Source organism: Diabrotica virgifera, chromosome 10 (genome assembly GCF_917563875.1).
Source record: "Diabrotica virgifera virgifera chromosome 10, PGI_DIABVI_V3a".
NCBI lineage: Eukaryota > Metazoa > Arthropoda > Insecta > Coleoptera > Chrysomelidae > Diabrotica > Diabrotica virgifera.
The window spans coordinates 91,918,180-91,932,409 of record NC_065452.1 but is presented as its reverse complement, the minus strand read 5'-3'; the positions used below and the strand labels follow the sequence as shown (position 1 = coordinate 91,932,409).

Here is a 14,230-nt window from a genome sequence, read left to right as displayed (position 1 = left end):
CGGCTCGTGTCATTATTGGAAATGAAAATGGTTTGTCTTTGGCAGGGATCGAACCCACGTCTACTGGCGTATGAGGCCAGCGTTTATGCCGTTACCCACGGCCGCTTCAACCTGATCATGGACGAAAGAAGAAAAAAAGTAAGAACAAAAAAAGGATACCAAATGGGAGAAAAACAACTTAAAATAATCTGCTATGCAGACGACGCAATACTAATCTCTCAAAGTGAAGATGACTTACAACGTATGCTGCACGAATTTAATATAACCGCTAAAAAATTTAACATGTTAATTTCCCCAAAAAAGACTAAATGCATGGTTATAACAGCAGATCTAATAAGGTGTAAATTAGAGCTGGAGGGTCAAATAATAGAACAAGTCATGGAGTTTAAATATCTAGGCATCACACTATGCAGCTACGGAAAGCTCGAAACAGAAGTGGAAGATCAGGTGAATAAAGCAAACAGACCCGCAGGTTGCCTGAATGAAACAATATGGAGAAATAAAAACATCGGAAAAGAAGTGAAAGGCAGAATTTACAAAACAGTCATCAGCCCAATAATGACATACGCGGCAGAAACACGACCTGATACAGAAAGAACAAAAATAATCCTAGAAACAGCAGAGATGAAAACATTGCGAAAAATCGATGGTAAGACGCTGTGGGATAGAGCTAGAAGTGCAGATATACGAAGGAGATGCAAGGTGGACAACATTAATAACTGGGTGAAAAGCAGAAGAGTAGAATGGAACGACCACATAAGCCGAATGACAGCGAATAGAGTAGTAAGGACGGCGAGAGACGGTTCCCCAATAGGAAGACGATCAGTGGGAAGACCACGAAAAAGATGGAATTACAACTTACTGGAGGCACATTGAAAAACAGACGGAGTAATGTCTATATAAAAAGAAGAAGAAGAATTTCATCTATGATGGTTGACTTGACTTCCATCATATTTCTGATTTGGTCATTTTGTATTCTTTCAAGCCTTGATTTTCTAGCTGGTCTTCTCCAGAAGTCCATTTCCAATGCAAGTAGGCGTTGTTCCAGGCATTTAGTACATTGCCATGTTTCGCATCCATAGAGCACTGTACTTTTAAAGATGGAGATAAAGATGAGATGTTTTCTTTGATTTGATAGTTCTTTTGACTACATACCGCCAAACCCAGGAGTTAAAAAGTTATGAAGTGAAACTTTCCTCTTTTCTAAAAAAGTTATATTAGTAATTTAATTTCTTAGCTTTGTTCGATTGAATTTTCTTGCATTAAGTAGTATTATTGTTCTTGTAGTTTTTTCTCAATTACATAAAATATTATTAATACAAATAGATAGTAAAACAAACAAATACCAGATTTCATTTAAAACAATCCAACTGTATATAAATCTAGATACTAAATAATAATAAGAGCATCCAAAATTATATTATATACTATTAAGTGCATTCCCATAGCCACAACTTACCAAATTGTTTGAGGATCAAAACCACCAATGAAATCAACTGCAAGCATACTTGTATATTGATACCATGATTGATAAAAAATGTCATTTAATACACTTATATTTGGTTACTCCAGACATCACCTCTTATAAATATTGCAACAAGCCCTCAACTATTAAGTAAGATCAAATTCTTTCCTTGTTCTGCTAATAAAATTTTTCGCGTTAACAAATTTGTTTTCGTTCAATTTAATATGGTTTGTAATTCCACGCCTTTCTTTATCAAGTAAAATAAATAATTGTTTATAATTATATTTCCTTAATTCAATGCACGTTTCCTTCCTTCTAAGTATTATTGATTATTGTCTCTCATTTTTTAACATTCATCTGATATCCTTAAATTATTTTAACTTCCTTGAGATACCTTCTGCCTAACAATAATATGGTTTGAATTTAAACGATGCGATGTTGAAAAAAATTGTTTAAATAATTTTCACAATAAAACTGCAACCCTGACCGCTATTACGGGCATAAAAGAACTTTGTGTCAAATGCTTCGCTCTTTGAATCCTAGTTCTTTAATACAAATAAATGAGATTGTAAATGATTATGAAAACCAACAATTAGTCTTGGCGCCAAATAGAGGTCACCGTGTCCTTTTCAATTCTGATGGACAAACTCAACGGTTTCTTATGGATTTTTGGCTGCTGATTACGAATTTCAAAGGTGGATTTCGATCCGAATGATCAAAAATTTGTTATAAACAATTTAATTGTTTATAAGGCTCTGGCTCATAAACTAAAAGAGATAAAAATATTTCAAATACAATTTGTTCCTTAATAAAAAACGAAGGAAAAAACGTTTACTACACTTAAATCCAAGAATTAGAACTCAAGATATTGTAAAATTAGTGCACAATGCAAATTGCAAAATAAGTATTTTTCGAAGCTTTATCGATCGTAACTTCGCTTCTACGCACGCAAATGAGCCTTAAAAGGTCTCACTTTAAAGTTTAATTAATAGGCCTCCAAACAAAGTTTGCTAAATTTCTTTATCTTCATTTGTTTTAAAGTTATACCCGTTTAAAGTTATAATTTTCCTAAAAAAAATTGTACATTCATTTGTTTATAAGGGTTTCAAGCAAATTTGAGCTATAAACATTTATACTTTAATTAACAATAATGATAGAAGAACTCAAAAGGAACATTATGAGCTTGCGAAAATGTTCGTATGTTTATTTTTGGCCAAGATATCGATATTTTAATGGCGCGCTATGAGGCGCAAGATCGGCTCACTGTCAAGTATTTTTCGCTTTATCGATCGTAACTCGGCTTCTACGCATGCAAATGAGCTTTTCAAGGTCTCATACTTTATCTTCATTTGTTTTAAAGTTCAACTCGTTTGAAGTTATAATTTTCTTAAAAAATTTGTACATTAATTTATTTATAAGGGTTTTAGTAAATTTGAGCAATAAACATTTATACTTTAATAATTAACATTAATAATAGAAGAACTCAAAAGGAATATTTTGAGGTTAGGAAAGTGTCTATTAACTAAGTGCTTAGTCTATCAATTAAGGTTTTAAATGAGACCTTGAAAAGCTCACTTGCATGCGTAGAAGCCGAGTTATGATCGATAAAGCGTCGAAAAATACTTGACAGTGAGCCGATCTTGCGCCTCATAGCGCGCCATTAAAATATCGATATCTTGGCCAAAAATAAACTTACGAACAAGTTCTTAAGCTCAAATTTTTCCTTTTGGGTTCTTCTATCATTATTGTTAATTAAAGTATAAATGTTTATAGCTCAAACTTGCTTGAAATCTTTATAAACAAATTAATGTACAATTTTTTTTAAGAAAATTATAACTTCAAACGGGTATAACTTTAAAACAAATCAAGATAAAGTAATTTAACAGTAATTTAACTTTGTTTGGAAGCTTATTAATCAACCTTTAAAATGAGACCTACTAATGCTCGTTTGCATGCGTAGAAGCTGAGTTACGATCGATAAAGCTTCGAAAAATACTTATTTTGCAATTTGCACTGTGCACTAATTTTACGATATCTTGAGTTCTAATTGTTTGATTTAAGTTTAGTAAACGTTTTTTTCTTCGTTTTTTATTAAGGAACAAATTTTATTTGACACATATTTTTTTATCTCTTTTAGTTTATGAGCCAGAGCCGTATAAACAATTAAATTGTTTATAACAATTTTTTGACCACTCGGATCGAAATCCACCCTCGAAATTCGTAATCAGCAGCCAAAAATCCATAAGAAATCGTTGAGTTTGTCTATCAGAATTAAAAAGGACACCTGGCGCCTAGACTAAATACTTCAAACAAACAAATGGCGATTTTTCTAAATTAAGTATAAATAATGAAGATAAAATTTCTCAAAGTACTGCAGGTATGCAAAGAACATTTTCTGATCCCGTTTCAACACTTGAGAATAGTCATGGGCTAGGAGCTAGGTCATTTAAAAGGTTATTCAATTATCTAGTCAGTAGATAACATTAACATAATTATTTATATAGGGTGGCCAAAAAAATAATCAATTTTTGAATTAAATTAATTTTATGACACAAAGTTTTTTAACGTGTTTACGAAATATTGAGTTATGACTAAAAAATCTGATATTTCATATCAGTTATATCATTTAACTATCCAAAACTTTGATTGACAACTCCTCTAAATAAAAATTTATCTAATAGTAATGAGAAAAAGGTGAAATAAGCTCTGATGAAGTTTTCAAACGTGTCTTTCTAATTTAATTGTGACTATTGGAAAATCTGTATAATAACAAATTAACCTGCTTTACCATATGTGTATGTATACATTGGTTTTTAGCTTTTTATTCATGCATCTACCATATCTATCAATGATTCCCTGTAATATTGTAAACAAAAAAGTTGATTATATAACTACATACATATAAGAATAGATCTTTTGAGTTCCCAAATATTATTCTTGTGATGATATTTTTTAACAATGGAATGGTATGTGTGTTAGTCAACGAGTGTAACTACTTAAAGGTTAAAGAATACATGTACTTACAGGTATCATCTTCTTCCATGAACATACGACTAAGACATATTCCAATGATGCTGTTAAAAACCTGTAAAAATAAAAAATTAACACATGATGAAAAATATACATGATGTAAGCAAGGAAACAATTATTGCACAATAATGACAACTATTATAGTTTTAAGAAGGTTTTGAAACTGTTTTTAGGTAAACATGTAATAATAATGTTTGTTAATAACGCATTGATAATATGGGAGATGGTCCGTCTGAAGAAGTCGGATAACAATCAGATAACTATCTCGTGATGAAGGATCTTTCCTACTGAGTCATACCGTTCCTTGTATTCAGTTGCAGCAAATGCCTGACAGCCCCCTGTAAGATGTTGGATGGTTTCTTGGGTTCGACATCCATATCGGCATTTGTCGTTCTGGATCTGAGGGTCTTTGACGGTATATTTCACATAATTTTTAGTTGGTATAACCTGGTCTCGAATGGCCAATAATGAACCTTCTGTTTCAGAAACATCTTTCCTGATGTCAACCAATAGTTCGACACCGTATTGTCGACATAGTCGTGACTGACCTCATTCGGATGTCGCCCGTGCAGAGGTTTGCCCATTCAGGTGCGCATTTTTTCGTCCTTAGTAAGGTGGTTTATGCGCATTTCTCGTACCCTCAGTTTGATCGGTGTTGTGTGATCTACTGCGCAAAAAGCGCGGAGTAGATGTCTCAGCCTGCATCTGAAAATAAGTTCTTAAATTAGCAATCTGTTTATCTAATTGCTCACATATATCCATAAGTCCTCTTCCTCCTAAATACCGCGGTAATGTCGTTCGTTCTACTGCACTTTTAGGGTGGTGTTTTTGTGCTTTTGTGAGGTGTGTCCGTACTTTTCGCTGAAGATTTTCTATATCCGTTTTTGTCCACTTAACAATACCAAATGAATAGCTAAGCGCGAAACAAGCGTAGGTGTTAGTGCCTTAAATAAATTTTTACTGTTAAGCTGTGAACGAAGCAGCTGTTGTACCCTTCGTATAAACTCAGTAGTTATCTCAGTTTTCATTTGCTTATGGTCAATTTTCCGCGCCTGCTTTACTCCAAGATATTTGTACATATCGTTTTCGCCCATGGCTTCGATGTTCTGGCCATTTTGCATATCGAATCCACCGGGCTGTACCTTTCCTCTGACTATATTCAAAACACGGCACTTGTCTAGACCGAACTGCATACTAATATCATTAGAGAATGTTTCTACAGTTTTTAGCATCTGTTCTAGGTGTTCTCGAGTGGAAGCCATTAATTTCAAATCATCCATATATAACAGATGATTAAGCTTCGCTACCACAGTATTATTGTTTTTAGTGCTACAACCTGAGTCAGTGGAGTTTAATAGCTGGGAAAGGGGGTTCAAAGCTAAACAGAACCACAAAGGACTCAACGAGTCTCCTTATATATATTATTATTAGAAGTCTTTTTATATCGTACATGGGATCCATATCTCTTCATAGTGGTATTTTGAACTTTTTGACGTAAGTTAAACCTTTGAATTCTAAGATCAATTATTCATTAGAGACCTTTTTATTGTAGCATAGCTCTGAAGATGGCTTTATAAGCTGAAAGCGCTCAGCTAGGAATTATATATCTTACACACTTAAAAAGTACACTTCTCCCTGTTTATCTGTAGTCCTAAGTGTAAAAAACTATTTCAGTCTTTACATTTAATATTATTATTGTTTTAAGATAACAAATTTACCTTGTTCCTAAAACCGAGACAAAAGCTAGGTATAGCGCCACACACAGATATTGGCGTATGGTGTGGCGTGTGTATACGTCTACATACTATCACTTGTCACTTCCGTGTTCGTGTTCCGTATTCGGTTTGTAGCAAGTCAGATTTTTACACTAAAAGAAATCTAGACTATTTGCTATGAACGTAAGGTATCCCTTCATGCGTTGTTCCTACATTTGAAACAAGCGTATGATAGTATGAGAAGGAATAAAACGTATGAAGCACTGAGCTCCATCAGATGTTTCATAAAAGCACAGACAGTGAGATGGATGGGACACGTGATGAGAGTGGAAAGAAAGAGGATGCCAAAGATGATTCTAAAACGGGGCCCAATTACGAAAAGAAGGAAAGGAAGACCCAGGCAAATATGGTTTGATAGCATACAGGAAGATCTCAGAAGAAAGGGAATTATTGGTTGGGAAGAGAGAGGGACAAACAAACAGGGACGAATGGAGGAGAATAGTAAGTCAATTTAGTAGGCAAGGACCATGATTGGACAAGAACCCACTTGATACAAGTTTTGTAATATACAGTATTATATTATTATTCATCACCATCATCATGCAACCTCTTCTGTCCACTGCTGGACATAGGTCTCTCCCATTCTTCGCCACTCTTCACGGTTCTGTGCTTCTTGTTGCCATTTCTTGGATATTCGGTTAATGTCGTGCATCCAGCGTGTTGGTGGTCGTCCTCTGCTGCGTTTGTCTTCTCTTGGGCGCCAGTCAATTAGTTTTCTGGTCCATCTTGTATCTTTCAGTCGCGCTATGTGACCTGCCCAATTCCATTTCAGCTTGGTTATACGTTCAACGACATCAGTGATACCTGTTCTCTTCCTTTAAGTCTTGGTTCCTTATTTTGTCTTTTTTTGTCACGCCGAGAATCGATCTTTCCATGCGTCTTTGTGCCACTCGCATTTTTAGTGCTGTTGTTTTTGTGAGCGTGAGAGTTTCTGCTCCGTATGTCATAATAGGAAGAACGCATTGGTCAAATGTCCTCCGTTTCATAGCTGTCGGGATGTTGCTCTTAAAGATGTCTCTTAGATACGCCGCCCAAGCAAGTGTTATTCGTCGTTGAAATTCGCAAGTCGGATTGTCCTTGCCTATTCTGATTTCATGACCGAGATATATGTAGTTTTCTGTCAATTCTACCACTTGATTTTGGATGGTTAGGTGTTCGCTGGGAACTAAATTTGTCATAAATTTGGTCTTCCTGATGTTCATTTTTAGACCTATTGTTGAAGATACGTTTTCTAATTCTAGTAGCATTTGTTGTGCTTCACCCAGATCTTCGGTAACAAGTACTATATCGTCGGCAAAACGCAGATGATTGAGCATTTCTCTATCTATTTTTATTCCTCTATTTTCCGACTTTAGCATTGTAAAGGCGTATTCGAGGACCGCTATAAATAATTTAGGTGAGAGAGTGTCGCCCTGTCTCACACCTCGCTTGATATGAATTTCTCTGGTAGTATCATGTAGTTTTACACGCATTGTGGCGTTTTGGTGTAATGTTTGCACTAAATTTGTAAACCGGTAATCTATTCTACTATTGTTCAGAGCAGTTATAATGCTGTCTAATTCCACAGTGTCGAAGGCTTTGTGAAAGTCTGCGAAGATAAGTATCAATGGTCTGTTATATTCTATCGACTTTTCTATTAAGGTTTTTACTGTTTGTAGGTGATCGTTTGTTCCGAATTTTGAGCGGAATCCAGGTTGTTCTCGGGGTTGGTAGAAATCAACTTTTTTTCTAGTCTTGTCGTAATTATTCGGGTAAACATTTTATACATGTGGTTCAACATTGGTCTATAGTTTTCTAGGTGCGCCTTGTCTCCTTTCTTGTGTAGTAAAATTGTTACTGCATTGTTCCATGTTTCCGCTATGCAACAATCTGTTAGACAAAGGTTAACCAAAATTTTTATTTGGTTGAGAAGGGCACGTCCAGCCATCTTTATAGCTTCTATTACGACTCCATCTTTTCCTGGCGATTTGTTGTTTTTCATCTTTTTCATTACGTCCTGGATTTCGCTTAGTGTGATCTCTGGCATGAGCTCTGAACCCTGGTTGATAATTTTGCGTGATGCAGAGGCTTCCAAATTCTTTTGGTCTTCTCTTTGGCTTGTGTATAGTTCTTGATAGAAGTCTTCAACTATGGGTAGTAGTCCTTCTCTATTTGATGTGGGGACTCCTTCTTTGTTCTTTAGTTTATGTATTTCGCATTCTCCATTGTTTAGCCGTCATCTCAGGACTTTCAGACTTTTATTCTCTTCTATAGTTCGCTGGACTTTTTCATTCTTAAATTTCTTTAAATCTTTCCTTATAGCTTTTGATACTTCTTTGTTTATTTTTCGCAGTTCTTCTTCGTCAATGCTTTCGTTTCCTTTGATTTTTCTTCTAGTTTCCATTAGTTGCTTTGTTTCAATGGTTATTATTTCGTCTGGGCGTCTTTTAGGGCAGCATTTTACTTGAGCCTCTCGAATCGCTTCCACGATATTTTCGTTTAGTGCATTTACATTATTCATGCATTCATTTTGTTGTAGGATTTTATTGATATTGCCTTGGTATTCATTTAAATTCGTTGGGTCGTACCATATTGGGTTGGCTTTCTTCCTAATCATTTTGGATCTTTCTGTTATTAAGTTTAATTTTAGTTTGGCTCTTAGCATTCTATGATCGCTGCCTGTGGTACAGCTATTAAGGACTGTGACATCGTTGAATATATATTTTTTGTCACTGATTATGTAGTCTATCTCGTTTCTGGTCTTACCATCTGGGCTTTTCCATGTCCACCTTTTGTGATCTTTTTTAGAGAAGAAACTATTCATCTGGTATAGATTTTGTTATAATAGAAATTCTAGTAGTGTTTGGCCACGCTCGTTTCTGCCTTTGGATCCAAATTTACCTAGTGCTGTTTCTTGTTCATCCTGCTTTAGACCGATCTTTGCGTTAAAGTCGCCGCATATAATCGTGTAATGTGTTGGTGTTTCTTTCAGTGCCGTTGAGATGTCATCGTAGAAGTCTTCAATCTCCTAATCAGGATGGTCCATTGTAGTGTTGCCCAAATGCAAGACCAAGACGAGACTTAGACAGTCTTGGTCTTGGTCTTGCGCCAGTACACCTGGTCTTGGTATTACGCTCCCGGTCTTGGTCTTGGTCTTGCATCAAGAGTCTTGCAAGTCTCGCAGTTGCCCATTAGCCTATTGCACATCTTAGAACAACGTAACAGAGAGGTACATTTTAAGCTTGAATATCATAGCCATAGTAAAGACTAGCCAAAATATCATAGCCATAGTAAAGACTAGCCAAATTAATAAATATCTAAACAACTGACACCGGGTGGGGTTTGAACCCACGATCGCTGTCTATGTTCTAACTAACTAAAGTTAAAACTACCTCTTAAAACCCACAAAATTTCATTTGCATATCTCAACCGATTTTAGAGCAATAAATAAATCGTCAGTTTGTAAGAAAAATTTCAACCCCTCCCTATTTGGTAAACAAAGCATTTATAAAGTAAACGTTTATGAAGTAAACTGTCATTAGTTTTTCGTGCAGAATTACCCATTAAAGTTTGCCATACTTATTTAAAAACATTCTGTATTGATGAAAAACATGGCTAGTTAAAAAAGTACCTAACTTTTTTATTATCCAATATAAGTGAATGAATAACAAATATAATATTAAGAAAATATGAGGCTTTAGTTGGGCTTTAATTTCAGTATGCTATTATTGCATGCTAGAATAATAAGTTAGCATAATACTAGAATATTCTACAGAGTGAGAAAAACACAGTTTGATTGGTACACCCGGTATACACTGACAATAATTGACCTGTCTACCAACAATATATATTATTACTGCGATATTTATAAAGAATAGAATAAGACCAAATATTAAAAAAATCACTTAAATTTAAATAACAACAGGTTTAGGAAATTTGAGACAAAAAATGCCCCGTTTTTAAGGTGGTATGGTGCCATGGACGTATAAATAAAGATGGGTGGTGCGTTAATTTCTTGGAGAAGTGTACCTATATCGTTAAAATAATATTTCGGTATTATGTCTACACGATATCCGGCATTATCTATATACTTTTGTCTGGTTATGACACATAAATAATAACCGCGCTGTTTCGGCAAATTTTGTTTAGCCGAGTGACCTCATAACACAGAACACAGTCAGCAAAAACAATACATAATAGTCTCACTATAATAATGTATACTGATAAAGATTTCTGGTGTTTAGATTCCTAGAAAACTAATAATGAAAAAAATTATTTATGTAAATTTATATAAGTGCTAAGGTGACATATTTTTAAAAAGTTTGGATACGATATTCGATATTACTGTAGGCGTCGCAACGCAGGAATGTTGTGTTATATGAATATGATTAGAAGACGACTATTCTCAAACCAGGACAATTAATAATTTTAGAGCAAAGAAGTCGGCTGCTGAGCAAAGGCGTAGCTACCGCCACGCCGTATCAATTATACGGGGCCCCGGCGCTGCATGTCGAAACAAAACTTCCATTTAAAAAATTGAACAAAATATTCTACAATTTCCCTAATAAAACGCTTTGAAACAGTGTATGGGCCATTCCAAGGACATACGCCTGTTTTAGATTACTCCGACAACGAATATTTTACTGTGCAACATAAGAAGTACGAAAGTAAATGGCGCTAATAATTATTCCAATAAACAACAATGTAATTTGCAATTTACTTTCGGTTTTCTTATTTTGCACAGTAAAATATTTGTTGTCGAAGTAATCCAAAACAGGCGTATGTTCGTGGAATAGGGTATATTGTTTGGATGTCGACCTTTTCGTGTAATGGATTCTTTATCTATAATATTGTATTGTAAATCATAATATCTACGTATAGCCATTTGCCGCCGTATTCCATAACAACAAAGAAGCTTTGTTTTTATTTTCAAGTTACTTTTCATTGTTCATTCACTGTTGGCGGTGACACACTGTAAAATGGCCAAATTGCAATTTTTGTTATCGCTTAATCTTTGACGATTTGGAAAAGTGTATATTGTTTTGGGTATATTTTCGTGTACTTATTCTATTTATTGTTTAGCCCATTTTTTCATTGTCCAGTCACCCTTGGCTTATATTGTATATAACAAGAACAAGTGTTGTTGAAAAAACTGAATCTGTTTTCAAATCTATTTTTTGAGTTTGGTTTATTAGAGTTTATTAGGTTCAATTTGTGCAGTCGATTTAGAAAGTTTAAATTATAAATTTTGAAAATATGGTGAAGTGAAAAAAATGAGTGAAATAAAAAGAGAGTAGCTGAGTGGAGCGATGAAAAGAAAAATGAAACAAAGAAAGGAAGAAGTTTTGAAGAAGATACCCAAAATTTCTTCATTTTTCCATCAACCAGATTCTCAAAGTGATTTAGATTGCAATGGTAAGTAGGTACTAGATCTCTATCTACTAATGAAACAATAATTCTTATCTAATTGTCGTCTGTAACAGGAGTGGCCAAGGTCCTTGATATTCTTTGATAGAAATTTGAATTTTTTTAGAAGCCGTCATTAAATGCGTATTAAAAAGTTATGCAAAAAAGAGGTGTTAAAAAATTTTTTACAGAAATTTGTACAGAATATTTATTGAACACGTGTAAATAAAAGTACAACCTATTTGTACTAAATTTAAATATTATAAATTTATTTTACTTCTTTTGATAATTCTTTAAATCTTAATGAATAAATGGTGACAGCACTTCTTAGTAATTCTTTCAGATGCTGGTTAGTTCGTACTGATGGGTATTTGAATTTCAGGAATTTTAAAGTGGAATAAAATTATTCACACATGTCTTCTTCTTCATGTGCCGTGCTCGATTATCGAGTGTTGTCTATCAAAATTGGCTATAGTAATTTTGTTGGCGGCAGCTCGGAAAATGGAAGCTGGAGTTTCTCCAACCACTCTCTTAGGTTTCTAAGCCATAACGTTTTTCTTCGACCTGGCCCTTTTGTTCCGTCTCCTTTGCCTTTTATTATTAAATGGAGTATATTATAACTCTCTGGGTAGCGCATTCTTCTCTAGGTGCCGTCTCCGCTTCGAAGGTTCGCAATCATCAAAGCGATTTTTACTTTTGAGAGTGCGGCTCTAAATAATTCGTTGTTACTACATTCAAACCATGCCCTAAGATTCTTCAGCCATGAGTTAAATCAGCTATCAGCTTCCTATAAATCTTTTTCCTGGATTTTCTTTACATAATAAACTGGAGTATTAGATATTTATCTCCTCTCATCACATGTCCCATATATGCCAGTTTTCTTCTCTTAATTGTTAGAAGTGCTTCTCTTTCCTTATGCATACGTCTGTCTCATTACCTCTACGTTGGTTATTCTATTTACCCATGAGATCTTCAGCACTCTTCGGTACATCCATATCTCGAATGTCTCCGGTCTTCTCACGTCAATTTTCTTCAGTGTCCACGCTTTCATCCCGTAGTATAATACGGATAGTAGATAGCACCTTATAACATGGCCAAAAAATATTCAAGTTTGCGAGTTTTTACTGCTCTGATGACTTCCCGTAATTTTTCCCCTCCGATGTATAACAACTTCGTTACGAACTCTATCCACCCAACTTATTCGTAGGATCCTCCGATACACCAAGGTTTTAAAGGCTTCCAGCTTTTTGAGAAGGGTATCCGTTAAAGTCTAACCTTCGACACCATACAAAAGAGTACACATTCACATAAGTACGGTGTTCCATTGAACATTTTCTAGCACTACCTTATATCAGTTCTTGAAAAGGGCCCCGCGAAAATCTTTGATACGGGGCCCCTGTGGGGCTAGCTACGCCACTGCTGCTGAGAAAGAATGTATAACTAAAAAATTTTATTTTTACATTATAATAATGACCTCTCAGTACATGTCAAATGTGTCGAGTGTTCTTTTAATGGATATTTTGATTCGCTATGTATGGTTATGCTATTGTTCGTAATGCGCATAAGTCCAATTTTCAAAATTTTTGTTACAATTTTTTTGTTTCTCATAGTAGAGTATCTAAGAATATAGCCGAACTTATATACTCCCTAAAACGACCCTCATTCTAACTGCAAGACGCAAGAGTCTCGCAGGCTTAGTCTTGTTCTTGCTCAAGTCTTGCACGGTAAGTCTTGGTCTTGGTCTTGCTAAAATTAGGCGGTCTTGGTCTTGCGAAAACGCAAGAACAAGACCAAGACTGCAAGACCAAGACCGATTTTGGGCAACACTAGTCCGTTGTTGGTGCGTATACCTGAATAATCTTTATTTTATACCGTAGGTATAAAATAAAATAAAATATTATTATTGTATTATATTAATTGTATTTTTAGCCCTAGGCCTTCAAGGGCTGTTGAGCTTTTTAAATAAATAAACTAAACTTTTAACAATAACATAAACACAGAACGAAAGGCAAACAGTTATAGGCGCCAACACTAACGAGTAAAGCACATAATATAATATAAAAATGTTTGGAAGTATTTTGAAATTCAGATCTACAGATCTCAAGGATCGGTTGAACTGGTTCAGAACTGGGAACGAAGTAACCGCGATCCCGGACTAGCAGTTCAGAACTTGATCACACACATTTTAACAGTGTGCATGCGAAGTAATCGTGAACGCGTCCAGTCCGGTACCGCGAAGGAAACTAATTTATTCTCTTTTTTATTTACAATGTTGCCGTCTGGGCACTGTTGCATAAATTGGTGTGTAATTTAAAATATTTGAGACAATGACCACTACCGGTGCTAGGTCGACAGGCGTCACTACTGGCTAACCACCTTTACTTGTATTCCTAGAATGCATTTTTATTGCGGTTTATATAAATATGAATAAACTATGTGATAAATAAATTATTTTTAGTAAAACTGAAAGTTGTCACCTTTGAATAAAGATAGGCTATTCTAAAAACCACGAAACGATATTAATAGAGCTTTATTTGCAACAAAAAGTTTAACAATGTTAATTGAAACAAAGTTG

At 34.9% G+C, this 14,230-nt stretch overlaps 1 protein-coding gene across 1 annotated transcript in view; it reads right to left on the bottom strand.

Moving 5' to 3' along the window:
* LOC126893347 (sodium/potassium-transporting ATPase subunit beta-1-interacting protein) overlaps window positions 1-14,230 on the bottom strand; it is a 40,691-nt gene that overhangs the window by 12,245 nt on the left and 14,216 nt on the right. Inside the window, exon 5 of the mRNA XM_050663431.1 lies at window positions 4,490-4,550. Within this exon, the coding sequence (XP_050519388.1) occupies window positions 4,490-4,550 (61 nt within the window). The remainder of the gene's footprint in view (window positions 1-4,489; window positions 4,551-14,230) is intronic.